Below are 17,664 nucleotides of genomic sequence, written 5' to 3' on the forward strand. Positions count from 1 at the left end.
GGTAGAACACTAGGGAGGTGCCCGATAGCTGTTTGTCCAGCGGCGGTTAAAGTAGTCTCCAAGGAGTCAGTGACGTGTTGTGTTTGGTTTTATGATATTTATATGATTGATTAGGTAACTGTTTGGTGATTTATTATTCTGCAGAGGGAACCTCCCTAATTGACAAGTCACTACATGATCCAGAAATATGTGCACAGATGCACACGCAAGCACGCACACACACAACTACTGTATGCATACACAACAGACACACATGTCCCTGCCACACATAAACCGAGCTGTGTGTGTGTGTGTCTGTGTGTGTGTGTGTGTGTGTGTGTGTGTGTGTGTGTGTGTGTGTGTGTGTGTGTGTGTGTGTGTGTGTGTGTGTGTGTGTGTGTGTGTGCGTGCGCGTGCGTGTGCGTGCGTGCGTGCGTGCGTGCGTGTGTGTGTGTGTGTGTGTGTGTGTGTGTGTGTGTGTGTGTGTGTGTGTGTGTGTGTGTGTGTGTGTGTGTGTGTGTGTGTGTGTGTGCGCGCGTGTGTGTGTGTGTGGTATAGGGGTGTGTCGTAGGGGTGTGAGACATGACCTCACTCTCACACAGTGTTGTAATCTTTCTGGTTGCCATGGTCACAGAGTCACAAAGACAGATGGAGACCCAGACAAGAGAGAGAGGAGGTATGGATTGGAGAATATGAAGAGCTATTTTTCCACATTTCTTCAAGATTTTCTGAAAATAGCATTGGCTATTTTCATATGGCCGATTTATTGGGCTAATGTGGATGAACTGGTTTTGATGCTATGTTAACTAAAGATGAATACTGTAATAGTTTATTATGATTTTCTTGTTATTATTCCTGTGAGGCACTTTGTGGCTCATGCCTAGAAAGGTGCTATATAAAGAAAGTTATTAATATTAAATAAAGTTAGTATTAAGCAATGACATCATTGTCATTATATTTATACTATCAATGTGTTGTTGATTTAGCTCGATCTCCCTTAGTACGTAATTTGTTCTACAGTATTAAAGCACAACACAGTGTAGACAGTAGCAGTAAAGATGTTTTACCATCAAGTCAAACCAAAGACTATAAAAATGGTATGCAATGTCTCCCTGCTCAGTACTCAGCATGGTATCCAATGCCTCCCTGTTCAGTACTCAGCATGGTATCCAATGTCTCCCTGTTCAGTACTCAGCATGGTATCCAATGTCTCCCTGTTCAGTACTCAGTATGGTATCCAATGTCTCCCTGTTCAGTACTCAGCATGGTATCCAATGTCTCCCTGTTCAGCACTCAGCATGGTATGCAATGTCTCCCTGTTCAGCACTCAGCATGGTATCCAATGTCTCCCTGCTCAGTACTCAGCATGGTATCCAATGCCTCCCTGTTCAGTACTCAGCATGGTATCCAATGTCTCCCTGTTCAGTACTCAGCATGGTATCCAATGTCTCCCTGCTCAGTACTCAGCATGGTATCCAATGTCTCCCTGTTCAGTACTCAGCATGGTATCCAATGTCTCCCTGTTCAGTACTCAGCATGGTATCCAATGTCTCCCTGCTCAGCACTCAGCATCAAGGGGTTTGCCCCTACGAGGCTACGACATGCAGCATCATGTCCTGGGGGATCGGGGGGGGGGGGGGGTGTACATCAAAGTTGCCTTACGCAACAGGAGAAAGGTTCAAGGTTCAAGGTTCAAGTTTATTTAGTGTCGCCGAAGGGCAAATTGGGTTGCAGCATAGACAGTACATTAAACAATGTTTTGTAAATGATTTGTAAACAAATACAAATAAACAAACAGTTCACATAGCAGATACCAAAGTACAAAGGTGCACATAACCATTAAAGTGCAGGCGTTAAAGTGCTATGCGAAAGTGCTTATCATAAGGTTATCTCCTAGATCTACCCACAGCAGCATTTAGTGTGCAAATAGAGACGGGGACAAAGGAGTGTTTGTGCCTGTTTTTTGTGGCACAAGGCGCTCGCAAGCCGAAGGCCCTGACCTTGGGAACATGGCGTCAAAGCTACTAACTTAATTCTTTATGTTTAATGTTATTTTTAAGCCTTTATTTGATAGTGACAGTGGAGAGAGACCGGTCAGTGCATCTTGTTTCCATGTAGCATGAACCCTAACCACTACTCGGGTCACCCAGGTGAAGTGATTTGTAAATTTGTATTTCCTTTTGGCAAAAGGACACGAGTGTTGTTGTTTTTTCTGTTTGACAGCAAAGCTATGCTTGTTGCTCTATAGTTTCCTCGATGCCCTGTTCCTTAGTGTTGTCCCAGAAAAAAATTAAATAAATACACGTGAAACCTTTATGAAATGAAATATTATGTTCTGAAGAACTAGAGCCGTGCCCATTGGGCAATGGCCTACTTGGAACGATGCAAGTTGGAAATGCATGCCCCACCCAGTTATTACTTGCGCAAGCAGAGCGCGCAAGTAATCGTTTCGCTTGGTCTCTTCGAAGTGAAGCCAAGTTACAAGTTACAAGTTACAACATTACGTCATATACACACCATGTACTCTCTCAAGGATGACGTAATGTTGTAACTAGTCCCAGCAAACCAGGCACAGATTTACCGTTGAAGAAAACTTGTCTTCACTTTTTGGAACCAAGTAACCACAGTATACTGCTAATCAAATTACAACTACATACTCTGTATGTAGTTGTAACTAGAACAACTACATACAGTCTGTGCCTGGTTTGCTGGGACTAGTTACAAGTTACAAGTTACAACATTACGTCATATACACACCATGTACTCTCTCAAGGATGACGTAATGTTGTAACTAGTCCCAGCAAACCAGGCACAGATTTACCGTTGAAGAAAACTTGTCTTCACTTTTTGGAACCAAGTAACCACAGTATACTGCTAATCAAATTACAACTACATACTCTGTATGTAGTTACTTGCGCAAGCAGAGCGCGCAAGTAATCATTTCGCTTGGTCTCTTCGAAGTGAAGCCAAGTTTTCTTCAACCGTAAGTCTGTGCCTGGTTTGCTGGGACTAGTTACAAGTTACAACATTACGTCATATACACACCATGTACTCTGGTCACGATGACGTAATGTTGTAACTGGTCCCAGCAAACCAGGCACAGACTTACGGTTGAAAAAATCTTGGCTTCACTTTTTGGAACCAAGTAACCACAGTATACTGCTAATCAAATTACAACTACATACTCTGTATGTACTCTGGTCTGGAGTATGTACTCTGGTCCCAGTTCTCAACGATGACGTAATGTTGTAACTGGTCCCAGCAAACCAGGCACAGACTTACGGTTGAAAAAAACTTGGCTTCACTTTTTGGAACCAAGTAACCACGGTATACTGCTAATTAAATTACAACTACATACTCTGTATGTAGTTGTAATGTGATTTGTAATTTGTAAATCTGTGCCTGGTCTGCTGGGACCAGACTACACAGATGACCATATCTCTTACGTCATCACTGAGAGCTAGTCATACATATAGGATAAAGGACAGAAATCCATACCATTTCAGAGAAGAGAATTTTTCTACAGAACTGACTACGCAGACTACTTTCTCTCTCGAAAGTACTTGCGCGCTCTGCTTGCGCACTAGTAGGCCATTTATGGCCTACTAGTGTGCAACAAGCAAGTATGCACTCGGCAGAGTGCAGTTCTAGTTATGTCTGTGTCCCTTTTATGCCCATGGAGTTCTTTGTCTGACATGCCCAAATATGGAGTGATTGGAGTCTATGCCTTAGAGTATAAATATAATAGAGACGTCTCCGAGAGGAAACCCTGAGGCGAAATGGACATAGTGGCCAAATTTGGTATAGCAGCTTGAGCCAGCGCTGGTCCGTTGACAATCATTGTGCACGTTCATGTTATTGGGGCAATGACATGTGGACGCTATGTTTCATAATTATGTGAACGCGCAAATGGCGCAATGATAGTCAACGGCCAGCGCGTTCACGATTTGACCCAATCCATCCTAGAATGCACTCTGTTCCTACCCGGAAGGAGGAGTGAAATCGCCTCATGCAGATAGTCTATGTAAGGTCTATGCAGATGTCAGAACCATCATTGTGATGTCAGAACAGGCCAGCTCCATATATGGAGATATAGGGGTGATCAGGTCCAGAGCCCGGGCAGAGGCTTTTGTGCTGGTTCTGGACAACCGGCTAACCGACGGACTCGACACCGGGCACTGCACTCCCTGTGGGGGTGTGGACCGTGTGTATCGAAGACTCAAATCTAATTGCATATAACTGTGTGAGGCATGCATTTGCATTATTTTTCATGACCTTACCTTTGCAATACTTTTTTTCCCCCCCAGAATGGCAGACAAGACAGTAGCAGAGAGCAGCGACACGGCACAGCTCCTGGAGACCTTCAAGAGGTTTGCAGTCCACGGCGACCACGCGGCAACGGGCCGGGAGCTGAACGGGAAGAACTGGGCCAAGCTGTGTAAAGACTGTCACATCGTGGATGGAAAGAACATCAGCAGCACCGACGTCGACATTGTCTTCTCCAAGGTCAAGTAAGTGGTATAGCGGTATGTACAGTTATCCAAGATAGTTCAAGGGATCAGCGGTACGTTGCCAGTTCGATCCCTGTGGGCTCGCCCAGAGTTAGTGTCGAAGCATCCTGGGCAAGACCTACGCTATCATTTGTTTGGGTGGAAGTTGTGGGATTTTAGCGGAAGTATCGCGCAAGGAAATGACGTTGATGCGCTTTACAAATCAGTTTACATTCCCCGCGAGTGTTGTGATTGGTCGGGAAAATATTGTATCCGGGGGAAATACATCTGACGGATGTTCCCGAGGATACATCCGCCGATAGCTTCTCTGCCTTACGTTGTGACCAGGCTTTTCTTTTCGCAGAAGAGTAAGCCTGTTACCGAGGCTAGTGTCGAAGTGTCCTTGAGCAAGACACTGAACCCCTAATTGCTCCCAATGTGCAGGTTGGTGCCTTGCATGGTTTCCGCCGCCATCGGTGTATGAATGTGTGTGTGAATGGGTGAATGTAATGCACAATCTATGTAAATGCTAATATAAATGCACCATATATAGTTGGATGACAGATTTATGATTAAAGGTTGGTCCAACAGTACTAAGCTAACAGACATGTTTTTTTATTGTGTTGTTAACTTCATTGACCCTTTGACATCCCTCATTGCATTATCATTTTATGTATTACCATTTCTATCACTTAACTATTATGGTATGGGTAATTAATAGTTTTTGCATTTGCATTATATTATTATTATATAATGGCAACTCAACATCGGCTCAACAAACACAGCCTTTGTTTGAAGTTTCCCTGATTAGCCTAATCAAGGAAACAAAGGCTTAATCCACAGTTCCAGTACATCCAATCATTAAGGTGTACAAGGGTCAGAGCCACAACAGAGTTAAGAGAAAAGAGGAAGAGAAGGTATATACAGTAGGAGGAGAGGGCGGTTAGAAGGAGATGCTTAAGAAGAGGGGTGTGCGTATTAGGAGTAACATTCAGTTTGTTGTCTGTGTGTTTGTTTGTGTGCTTTTGTGTGAAGAGCGAAGGCATCCAGGGTCATAACCTTTGAGGAGTTCATCAGAGCTTTGGAGGATATGGCTCCCCGCAGGTTCAAAGGTCAAAGCAAGGAGGAGGCATTTGGGGCCATGAGCAAGCTGCTGGAGGGCAAAGGACCCAACATCACTGGAGTCACGGTCAGAACAACACTAATAGAATAGAGCGCCATTTGATGACATTTTAATTAGCCTCTCAGAAGTCAGAACCAAAACAAAAGAATATTTTGTTGTCATTCAATGGATAAGATTTTGTCCACAATTCCATGCTGTATTGATGTGGTACAATTGCGAGAGATAACAGGCAAACGATCAAAATAACAATTCTTGTACATTCATTGTGTACATTTCTTGCAAATTAAGTAATGCAGATGTTTAACATTAATTTAACTCAACCAAATGGAACCGTACGGGTCAAGAGTTAAAGATCTATATTTGGTCCATTTGGTTACCAACTCTCCATCATCATTTAGCTGGGGACCACCTGGAACCCCCTCAAGGACCACTGGTTGAGAACCACTGAAATAGACAACGAACACATAAAAAACTGACAGCCTAGACAGCTATAACACGTAGCAAAAAACGAACAAAATGCATTTAAATAAGAAAGAAAATGTACAAACTTAACAACTTTCAAAACCAACAAACTAATACAGTACACCAACTAAGAGAAGAAGAGACTGTACAGTGTACAACTACCAGAGAAACACATGTGTCAGGTTGTCAGGTTGTGCTTGTTTGTTCAATGGTGGCTTTGCTGTGGTTGTTGGGTTGCAGTTGTTTAGCTTTTGTTGTGAGCCTCTGGCTGTTTGGTTGCCAATGACTGACTGCATTAATTGTCTCTTGCTGTGTGTGTGTGTGTGTGTGTGTGTGTGTGTGTGTGTGTGTGTGTGTGTGTGTGTGTGTGTGTGTGTGTGTGTGTGTGTGTGTGCTCGTGTGTGCTCGTGTGCGTGCGTGCGTGTAGAAAGCTGCACGGAGCGGAGCGACTGACCGACTGACAGACACAAGCAAATACACTGGCGCTCATCGCCAACGCTTTGACGAATCCGGGAAGGGCAAAGGTCGTGGAGGCCGCGAGGACCTGGTTGAGAAGACAGGTTATGTGGGTTCCTACAAGAACGCCGGAACCTACGAGGACAAGGTCAAGAACCAGTAGGAAGCTGGGAATCCAACCGACAACCTTTGAGCCTCCAGGAGACGTGTGTGTGTGTGTGTGTGTGTGTGTGTGTGTGTGTGTGTGTGTGTGTGTGTGTGTGTGTGTGTGTGTGTGTGTGTGTGTGTGTGTGTATGTGCGCGTGCGTGCACGTGTGTCTGCGTGCGTGCGCGTGCGTGTGTATGCGTGTGTATGCGTGTGCGTGTGTGTTATGCTATTCCCTAGAAGTTAGTTTGCATTTTGCTGTAGATGATGAAGCTGAAATAATAATAATAAAAAGATACAGTTAAACACAGTGTATTACCAGTATACATATTCTACATACTGCATAAATATACAGAACATGTTAACATAGAAGACACATAACATAACAGCCATTCAAAAACATTTTACTTACTGTTAATATTCAGAACTAGCATCATGAGCAGATACTCTAAAATCACCTTTCAGTAATTAATGATTTTATTCTCGAGTAGATTCCTCCTGTTTCTTTTCCATTTATCCGTCTGTAACGGCTTTAGAACAAGAGTTGCTATCAGTCAGTCGATACTCTAGGTTGAATCTATTCTCTTTACTTGTGTAAAGTGACTGTAGTGGAAGACATTGAAATGCTAAATAAATACATTTATAAAAAAAAGAAAGACTGTGGCCTTCTGTTCTTCATAACATGGTTGACATAATGCTGTCTCTAACCTTGTAATTAGTGTAGTTTTCTCCACCTGTGTCCTGTTAGTCTTCCAGCCAATCCCTGTGTTGATTTGTCAGTTGTATTCACCTGTGTCTAGTTAGTCCCTGTTTTTTTGTATATGCCCTTGTGTTTTCAGTTCTCTGTTGGTTCATTGTCACTGTGAGTATTTGTTTCTTGACTCCTCGTTTGCCTTGTATATTAGACCCCCCCAGTTTTCCCATTTGAACTGAGCTGCCTCTGCTTCTCATCTTGCAGGAGTGCATGCCGACGGGGCATAGGTCCGATCCATTGGTCCCATCGACTACCTACCCCCAAACCCTCACCCTAACCAACACTCAAAATTGTCCATTCATTGTCAATGGCATTTAATGTTTGTGTAGGACAAAGTTTGTGTTTGCACATGCACTAAAAGCTTGACATAGGAGCTGGAAAACAGTAAGGGGAAATGGTGGTGGACACTAAATGAGGCAGTGTAATGATGTTAATCATGCAGGATGGGAATGGGATTTGTCAGGGGTTTTTGGAGCAGAGGGAAAGGGTGTAGCAATAGTGAGGAAGGCACTGTTTACATTTTTGTACACTACCAACCTCAGTAGTAGAATCTAACCAGCACTGGGAAATTGACATGATGTTGCACACTCTTGTACATGCACCTTTACGCACCTTTACGTTGGTTGCGATCCGCCAAAAAAAACGAGAAGAAGTGAGAGTTTGTTCATTCAATGGGACACATGATGCGGTGTATGTGATACAAAGTGATTTATTTTCTATTTTGCAGGTGGGATGGTTATACTGCGACGCACATGCTGTGGGAATTATGTTATGGGATGAGAGGATGATGTATGTTCGGATTGTACTAAACAACCAGCAACATCATACATCACATTCGGTGCTCAGCCAATCAAATGATATCTGTGGTACAAACACACAAAGCTGGGATATATAGCGCCCCTCAAAAAGCCTAAATAGTTTATGCATAATATAAGGGGTGAGGTACAAGATGGAGATATTTTGTTAATGTTTCTTCAAAATAGTAACAAGGGTAGATATGTCCCCTCTACTCTCTAAGCATGAGGCCACTGAGCTGTTATGGCTTCTACACATTTTTTCATAAAAGACACATAACTGGCATGCTGTCACATGATGTCACTGGAGTATGATGTCGCAGGGGGTATGATGTCACAGGGACGCTCTGCCCAACATGCAGCAATGCCAATGAGCATACAATTTAACTTACTAAACTTAAAGAATTTAAAGACTTTGGCTTGGCTTCCTATCTACCTATAGCCTATGCCTGTTAGTCCTATTAGTGTCTATGTGAAATCAAACGCATTTTGACTGCAAGGTATTTGGATGCCATGCCATGTATAAAGGCAGTGCTTGTGCTTCGCCGATATAAACATTCGAAACAGATGTGCAGTAGGCCTATACTGTGTTGATTCATTTCACATCTGTTCCCAACACATACTTTTGCTTATTTGATCAGATCCGTCATTCCAAACTTACAAGAATCTGAAAATGTCCTGGAGCCATTCCCGACGGGCAATGAGTGAGGTTGTAGCTCCGTTATTGTCACCGAGTTTGAAGTAGGGCCTTATATAGGAAATCTAACGACACGTACGAGGTTTCAGCGACCATTTTGCTCAGGACTCAGTGGCTGATGACCATCTCACGTCCAATGAGGAGGCGGACCCTCATTGGTCATGCATCGCCAGAGAAAGCGGAGAAACTGATTGGCTCACAGTGGAGCGTACGCAGGTTGACCAGACACGCGGTCCGAGTGCTGCAGAACTCCGGGACGGTCACCAGGAGGACCTCCTGCCCCTCGGGACCGCGCACCGTCCTGGAGCGAAGGGACGGCGCGTTGCCGCTGAAGTACACGTGAGGACACTCGTCCACGACGAACGGGTCGGTCCGGTGGAACGGGTAGCAGGCCAGCGTGTCGGGCGCCGTCGGGGCCACGTGCCTCAGCCGCAGCGTGCTCTCCAGGATGTCCAGGTGGTCGTCCAGGCTGCTGCACCTCCGGATGTCGCTGACGTTCTGTCCCGACGTGCCCAGGAAGGTCACGCCGTCGATGGCCGCCTGGTACGGGTTGGAGACCAGCCGCAGGGTCGGGTAGACGGAGGACAGAGGGAGCATGAGGCGGTGGAGGGGCTGCTGGGGGAGGGTGTAGTCGGTGGGGTCGTGGCGGCCCGGCATCACGTCCACGGGCACGGAGGTCACCAGCTGGAGCAGCAGCTCGTCCAGCTGGCGCATGGCGCCCACGCTGCCCGCCTGCGTCTTCTTACTGAGGTACCTGGGCTTTTTATCCCCATGGCCGTCGTCGTGACTTATGAGACTCCCGGCCAACAGGACCCGGGCGATGGCCGCGGCCGCGCTCTGCTCCCCTCGGCCGCCCAGCTGACCCGTCACCGTGTCCACCAGGAGCTGGAGAGCCAGCTTGCCGTTGTGGGCGTGGCCCACGCCCAGACCGGAGGCCAGCAACACGAAGCGGTCGCCCGTCGCCCAGGTCGAACCTGTCGACCTGGGCGTCTGCGGCGGGAGGTCGGCCGCGCGGTAATCCTCCACCGTGAACGTCCCGTTGCCGTTCTCGTCGGCACCGCAGACGGCTATCACGCTGCCCGTGACGCACCTGTGCTTGTCGACGTTGCCCTCCAGCGCGATCCTCTGCCGCTCGTCCTCCAGGAGCAGCCGGTCCGTGTCGCTGACGTACTTGGAGCGCCGAGGAGGACGCCGCAGGAGGCCGCGCTCCTCGTCCTCCTTCAGGACGGACGGCTGCAGCTCCATGCGCTTGAACAGGGTTCCCACCACGCAGCAGCGCTCTCCCCGCCGCAGGTCGCACAGCTTCCTGACGGGCACGCCCTCTCCCCACGCCCGCCGGGCCCTCTCAGCCAGCGCGGGTCTCATCTGCGCCAGCCGCGCCGCGTAGATGCCGGCGTACTGCCGGTCAAATTTCCGCCCCTCCTCGAGTCGAAAGCGCTGGCATCGGGGCGAGTAGGACGCTTGCGCCCTCTCCAGCGGCGGCGGAGCCAGTTCTTCGGAGACCGGACGACACAACAGGGACGACGGCGAACCTTCCCCCTGGACGCTCATGTCGGAGAACATGATATTTGAGCCGAACTGAGCAGAACTCCACTCGGAACTGCAGCATCCAGATGCTCCCGCCCCTTTTACGACTTCAATGGTATTCTGCAAGTTGAATTGTGCTGAGTAAACGAATATGGACATGACTGACGTCATAGTTCTGACATCAGAGAAATCAGAGCTGATGTCCGAGATGTGGCATCGCCACAACCAGTGCCGGGATTCCTTCTAAATAGAAGCTCTGGGGTGCCGGGAAGACATGACTGCTTTTACTCTGTAAAGCCCACCCCACCCTTCTGTTCCGGAAAATATAGTAATTTTTTTGCTTGCTTGCTCTCGTTTCAATATTATCGCTAAATAATCCATCGCGTTCATATTTTGAACGAGAGGCAGTTGGTAAGTCAGAAATGAAGAGCTTAGTATATCCATCTGATCAAAACCACATAGAGCGCCCTAGATTAGGAGCGACAAGGCATTATTTCTGCAGCGGTAAACTAGGAAGTGACCGGACCACTCATGAACGAGTGGTACGGTGGCCTTGGAGTCCAAGCGTACGGTGGCCCAACTCAAAAATAAAAAAGGAAAGCTCATTGAACCATACATCCCAGCCAGACCCTTGAGGTCAGCTGACCAACTGCTTTTGATTGTGCCCGGAACCTCATGTGTCACTAGAGGTGACCGAGCCTTCTCCGTGGCCGGTCCCACACTGTGGAATGCCCTGCCCCTTTCCATTCGCTCTGCCCAGTCCCCGGGTGTTTTTAAATCTCTCCACTTTTTCTCCCTGGTTTTTAATGTTGTCTGATATCGCATATACCCTTCTTATACCATGTATGTACTCCTGCTCTCACTTATTGCTTTGTTTTGTTTTTGTTTTCTTTAAATGCTCTTTTTGTAGCTTTGTTTCGTTTTTTCTTTACATGCTCTTGTTCAGCACTTTGGTTTGTCTTCGGTCAATGTAAATGTGCTATACAGATAAACTTTGATTTGATTTCATGTCAGACATGATCGTTTCTGGATTGTATTGTTTTTTGGGAAGTGTTTAGTGCACTTAAGTTACCATTCGCCATACAGGAAGCAGTCAATTTCATTTTGCCACATGGCCCATGTATCATGTTGGCCGTTATCACAGCATGCTGTCTTGGGTTGATGTCATCAGGGAGTTCTGCGGATAGTATGCAATCAATGTCAGCAGTATAGTGTGTACTATGCATGCAGGGGGAGACTACAATTCTGTGTTTCTTTCACCGTGACCTATCAGATAGGCCTATACATGACCAAAAAAAAAGGTCTTAGGTATGTCATGGAGCAACGCTTCCCACTTCATGTAGAAATATCCGGACGACCTTGAGGCTGTAGTTGCCCTGGCAGCAGTGACTCCATTTGGGATTACATGTGACCTGTTGCTTGTAACCTCTGACCTGTGAAAACACACAGAAAGCACTTTCCAGGTATTTGACTTTTATCTGGTGTTGGGCACATGAGCTCCCCTGGCTTAAGGAACAGATCATCTGTCACCACGACAACCACAAACACACAGGTAGGCTGACACCTGTCCACAGACCAGCCCATATCACCATGGTTACACCACATATTACACACGCAGATGGCCAGTGTTGATGACAGTAGACAGGCAGTGCTACAGACAGACAGACAGTCAGACAGACAGACAGTGTTGGACACAGCAGACAGACAGTGTTGGACACAGCAGACAGACAGTGTTGGACACAGCAGTTTGGACAGAATCAGAATGAAGAACACTGATGATGCTGCAGATCGTAAGACTATCTATATCTATCTATCTATGTATCTATGTATCTATGTATCTATCTATCTATCTATCTATCTATCTATCTATCTATCTATCTATCAAGCACGGTGCAGTGCATGTCCGACCTCATGCCTGACCGCATGTCGGTCTGTTGGTGTGTCTAATCTGTGTGTGCATCCCGTATAGGCCTATACCGTATTATAATCGATTAGTATTATTACTATAGAATTGTTAATTTATTCCTATTTTTCTTCTACCCTGTAGTACCACAGTCTTCTCCTGTTCTTCCTCCTCCTCCTCCTCTTCGCTCTGCTCTTCGGTCCTCCAGCTCCCCCCCTTACTCACCGGAGAAAGGCCGAGTCTCTTTCTGCCCCGACTCCAACTCACCCGACAGACTGCTTCTGAGTGATTCAAGCAGCTTGCTGGACAGTGGACTGGGGTCCACCTGGACGGGGACATCAGTCCCACAGGGGCCTGCTGAGTACAGCTGCACCCAGGAGAGAGGCACCATTTGTGGACTGCCTGCTCCTCCTCTCCAACCCCCGGAGACAGAAAGCTCCCTAGAGATCAAACCTGAGACAAAGGGACAGAGGACACTGCTGGAACGTAGCTCAGGTCAGAGGACAAAGCTTATAGTTCACCTCGACTAAACGGCACACAATATAAACTGCACTTTAATGATAATTATGTGAAGACAATGTCCATTATAATTTATAATTGTCTGGTTATCGTCCAAACTCTGTGTATAAATAAATCAGTACTAATAATCCAACTTTAACCTGATAAATCATTAATGATATCGGCTAATACTGAACAGTATTAGTATAAGCACAGTAAGCATGCTCTTAATTGATTTCAAGCTAATTGGCTTTTGATGCAGTTTTCATATGTAGCACTAGAACAGGGGTTCTCAGCCTGGGGGTCGCGACCCCTCGGGGGGGTCCCAAAATAGTTTGGGGGGGGTCCACAAATTATTTTCAAAGAGAAGAAAAGTTTAGAGTTTATATTGTACACATAGTGCATGCATACACTTTCCTTAAAGGGGAATACCACTCATTTTCAACATTTTACTATGTCATTAATATACCTTAGAGGTGTTAAATAATTATAAAAAGTCCCCCCCATTCTGTGTTTCCTAGAACTGGAGGTCTGACATTTTTTGTGCGTCACGCTGCTATTTTCAGCAACTATAAAATCAGCCATTACAACAACATCAAGGCCCGCCAAAACACATTTTAGTCGAGTAAATCAGCTGTAGAATTAGTCGACTAAAATCGTATGATATTTAGTCGACTAAAACTAGACCAACAGTCCAACACTAAAATATTCCAGGTGATTACAATGTGACTAAAACTAAATGAAGTTTCATTCCAAAGACTAAACTAAAATAGAAACTTGCTGCCAAAAACAATACTGGCTGTAAATCATCCTCCTCTTGTTGTCTCTGCAGAAGTGTGTCAGTGTCTCCATCCTCCTCCTCCTCCTCCTCGGCCCCAGAACGATCTGAATCAGCCAGCAGAGCTGCTCTGCTACCACCACACCTCCCAGCTTCAGAAGGCCTATGAGGTACTGGAAGAACCAGGAAGTAGTCTAGGCTCTGGGCAGAGATCTCCTTGCAGTAGAGTCCAGATCCAGGTCCTTAAACTTTACTAACACTCTAATGTGCACACACACACACACACAGACGCACGAACACACGCACACACACACATTGCACGCTATGCACGCGTGCACAAGGTCTGAACTCGCCACGGTTATAATAGTTTATGCAGCGCTGCTGCATAAACTACCAATGACCTCACACCTCACTGGCGCTGCTGCAACCAACCAAAGACAATTCGAAACACACAACATGTCAATATGTCTTGATGTTAAGGTTTACAACCAAAGTTGGTCACTCACACGCTACAAACAAGTCTCCCGACCGGCGTCTGCACCGACGGAAGCCTTGTGAACCATTGTCAACTCGTACCATAGGGCGTAGCACCGGAAATGACGGAACTATAACTCAGAATATTTCTGAATATTACTTTACCCAAATATATATTAAGAAAATAATAAACTTGGGAAACTTAACCAATTACAACATAATGCCAGCAGTAACATGTTAGATGCTAGGTTTTTAGGTTTAACTGGTATCCTATAGTTTCTTTGAAGCGCTTTGTATCTCATTCTTTACACTTCCCCACAGAAACCAGACCCTGAACCCAAAGCAGACTTCTTTAACCCTGAGTTCAACATCCCCACACCTCCCCTCAGTGTGGCTGTTCTCTCGTCCACCCTGCGTGTCCTCTTGGACCTGGTTGACCGATACTGGAGTGGACCACTCTCCCTCCACCTCCATCCAACATTCCTTGGTAATGGACAGCTCCAGGGGCAAATAGCTTGTTTTAAAAGGGTGGGGGGGGGGGCTCAGCATTTTGGATGTGCGTGTTCTATGAATTGTACTGTAGCTGCAGAAACTAAATTATAATGATGAATTGATAAGAAACCAGAGAATCTCCCTGATGGTGTGACTTGTGTTTCTACACTAACAGGACAGACGTATGACCTTCTGTCCAAGCTGGCTGTCCCCTGTCAGAGAGACACAGGCAGGCCAAGGCATACAGAGACACAGAGAGACATGCAGACAGAGACACAGAGAGACATGCAGACAGAGACACAGAGAGACACGCAGACAGAGACACAGAGAGACATGCAGACAGAGACACAGGCAGGCATGCAGACAGAGACACAGAGAGACATGCAGACAGAGACACAGAGAGACATGCAGACAGAGACACAGAGAGACATGCAGACAGAGACAGGTGGACGCATTAAAGTAACGCTTCAGAACAGAGAACTGGTGACCCTGAGAAGGAAGCTGGCCCAAAGCCACGAGCAGCTGGTAAGCAGTATTACTGACTGGTTTGTTATGCTCAATCAATCACCTTTGATGAACAACGACTACTACTAATAATAGCCTAATAAAACAACAACTAAACTTACTGACAATATATTAATTAACCACATGAACCAGGGTCCCACAGGGAAATATACTGTACTTGCTTACTCCTTTTTCCCTCTACAAATGTGACAATGTTAGCTTGTTAAAATAAATCCATTCCTACCCAATCCTGGATGCTACAATAGAAAAGATAAGTAAATGAAAGATACTGTAATTAATAGTTTGTAACGTCTCATGTGTTGTTGTAGGTGTGTGTGAAGAGGCGTCTGTTTTTAGCATTGAAGGAGAACTATGAACTCAGACGATCCAACATCACACACAGCCCTGTCCTTACAGGTACTACATACAGTATATAATATATAGGCTACTATTGAACTATATTATACTGTACTTACTGTAGAATATTTAATGATTTTACACTGTACTGTATTAAATCATAACTGTACGTACATTTTCACAATATCAGCATAATCACATTAACACCTCATCACAGGACAATCGTGTATATGTGTGTGTGTGTGTGTGTGTGTGTGTGTGTGTGTGTGTGTGTGTGTGTGTGTGTGTGTGTGTGTGTGTGTGTGTGTGTGTGTGTGTGTGTGTGTGTGCGTGTGCGTGTGCGTGTGTGCGTGCGTGCGTGGTAGGTAACCAGGCCAGGTGTGTCCAGCACCAATCAAAGCTTTTGAAGGAACAAGTGGAACATCTGAAACAGCTACAGCATACACACAGGTACACACACATACTGTTTTCAGCCAATCAGGAGAGAGTACTGATTTTATCAGCTTAATTTTCAGTGTGTTCCGGTTCCAATTTTGTCTGCTTGTTTGTTTTGTCATCACTTCCAAGTCTTATCTTTATCCTGGCCGAGTTCTCAGTTCTGAATGATTGAATGAAAGTGCATGGTATCCCAACCTGAAAATGCATTTTCTGTTTAATAAAGAGCTGGAGACTCCTGTTACTGAACAAACACTCGCTAGCAACATGTAATAATAACACTTATTTTAATCAAAGACAATCAATACCCTACAGATCAAGGTTCACAGTACAATACTTTTTAGTGAATATATATCTGCTGTCAGTAAGAAACAACCTAACTGCTTTAGCAGACAGTTTGAGGGTCCAATGGAGTTAAGATGTTTTGTCCAAAGAGATTTTTACTACTTTTCATTGGTTCAATATAAAAAATAAATATAAAAAACCCTAAAAAATTGAGTTGGGTGGTTTCTTTCCAACAGCAACTATATTTTAAATGAACCAATCTGTATGGTATAGTATGTAAATAAATACAATATAACACAACTGTGGTGGTTGTAGTTTGTCTAAAAGACATTTGTCTAAAAGACATTTAGATCAATTGTGGTCGAGTAGGACCGCTAGTAGCAGTGGTGGAAAGTAACTGTACATAAGTACAATTTTGAGCTATTTTACTTGAGTATTTTAAATTTTCAGTACTTCCACTCCACTGCATCTCGATCTCGGAAATCCTTACATTTATCTGGAAAACGTATGTTGCTATATCAACTCAAACCTCAACATGTCAAGGACCCCTACAATTATACGTATGTATTTGGCCGCAGACCACTACTCAAAAAAATAATTGCTTTAAAATTATTTAAAAAAATAGCAGAACCACAAGATCATATCGCGTGTCATAAAGTGACACGCTATATGAGCTTGTATATCTGCTATTTTTCAAGTATAAATTAACGGTTAAAGTGAATTAAATCTAATATTTACCAGTTGATTTTAATGGGTTAATATAATGGATTTCAACTTTAATACACATGTTTATGTTTTCCAGGTCTCTGGTATCCAGTAATGAGTCTCTTTTGCATCTGTTGGATGGACAGAACGCTGCTTCTACAGAGAGTCCACTACAGCACACAGGCTCAGTAAACCTCAACCTAAAGCACAACTAGGAAAGAAAGAAAGAAAGAAAGAAAGAAAGAAAGAAAGAAAGAAAGAAAGAAAGAACACAACAGATATGAGCAGAATCTGTTATTCTGTTGAATGGACACAAGAGGGAAGCACAATATTGCTACTGAAAAGAGAAGTCTGACCACGTGACACAAGTAGTTCTTCTATCCCCATTATGAAGAATGGCATTTCCTTTTATTTGCAAAGATGTTTACTTAAGTAAACACTTACTTTAAAGCCTTTCAAGGCCTTTACGGGATGGCCTTTAAAGGATTTATTAAGCCTTTAAATCCTTTAAAGGCTTAAAGGTGAGGTCTGACTTGACTGATTGATTGAAACCTACCCTCTTTTGGGTCTTTTTTTCTATGATGATTTCCTGTTTTTGGCTATATAGAAGTGTATTGTACTTCTCTAAATGTTTTTAATTAATTGCAACCGGTGGGCCCTATTTTAAACAAGTGTCATGCTTTTATGGTGTCCTCCACGGGAATGAGTTGTGCTTGAAATGTACTGTAATTTTTCAAACTGTTAATAAATACTTCAATCAATAAAAATAAATAAAATTGACCACCCATTAGCCTTGAGTCACATTT

General features: G+C 44.7%; 3 protein-coding genes across 3 annotated transcripts in view; 2 read left to right on the plus strand and 1 right to left on the minus strand.

The window, feature by feature from the left end:
- The window catches only part of tppp3 (tubulin polymerization-promoting protein family member 3), an 8,967-nt gene extending 1,657 nt beyond the window's left edge, over positions 1-7,310 (plus strand). Inside the window, exons 2-4 of the mRNA XM_080763613.1 lie at positions 4,287-4,490; positions 5,505-5,658; positions 6,482-7,310. Coding sequence (XP_080619739.1) covers positions 4,288-4,490; positions 5,505-5,658; positions 6,482-6,673 — 549 coding nt within the window. The 5' untranslated portion in view covers position 4,287 and the 3' untranslated portion in view covers positions 6,674-7,310. The remainder of the gene's footprint in view (positions 1-4,286; positions 4,491-5,504; positions 5,659-6,481) is intronic.
- Positions 7,311-8,979: 1,669 nt separating this feature from the next.
- Positions 8,980-12,424, minus strand: LOC308315548 (DNA polymerase delta subunit 2-like). The gene has a single exon (XM_080763583.1). It carries the CDS (start codon positions 10,596-10,598, stop codon positions 9,060-9,062), a length of 1,539 nt encoding a protein of 512 aa, XP_080619709.1. The 5' UTR covers positions 10,599-12,424; the 3' UTR covers positions 8,980-9,059.
- On the plus strand, positions 11,920-17,629 carry LOC308320517 (uncharacterized protein; the record flags this gene model as incomplete). The annotated part of the gene is made up of 7 exons (XM_080770997.1): positions 11,920-11,979; positions 12,423-12,825; positions 13,661-13,776; positions 14,402-14,567; positions 15,406-15,493; positions 15,799-15,883; positions 16,956-17,629. The coding sequence occupies 5 exons, from the start codon at positions 11,920-11,922 to the stop codon at positions 15,450-15,452; spliced, it is 792 nt and encodes a 263-aa protein (XP_080627123.1). The 3' UTR covers positions 15,453-15,493; positions 15,799-15,883; positions 16,956-17,629.
- Between the last annotated feature and the right edge of the window lie 35 nt (positions 17,630-17,664).

Source organism: Protomyctophum bolini, assembly GCF_963924005.1.
Source record: "Protomyctophum bolini genome assembly, chromosome: 1".
In the NCBI taxonomy this organism is placed as follows: Eukaryota; Metazoa; Chordata; class Actinopteri; order Myctophiformes; family Myctophidae; genus Protomyctophum; species Protomyctophum bolini.

Bases quoted from the DNA above. Each gene is read 5' to 3' on its own strand.
- LOC308315548 (XM_080763583.1), bottom strand. From the start codon at position 10,598: ATGACGTCAGTCATGTCCATATTCGTTTACTCAGCACAATTCAACTTG.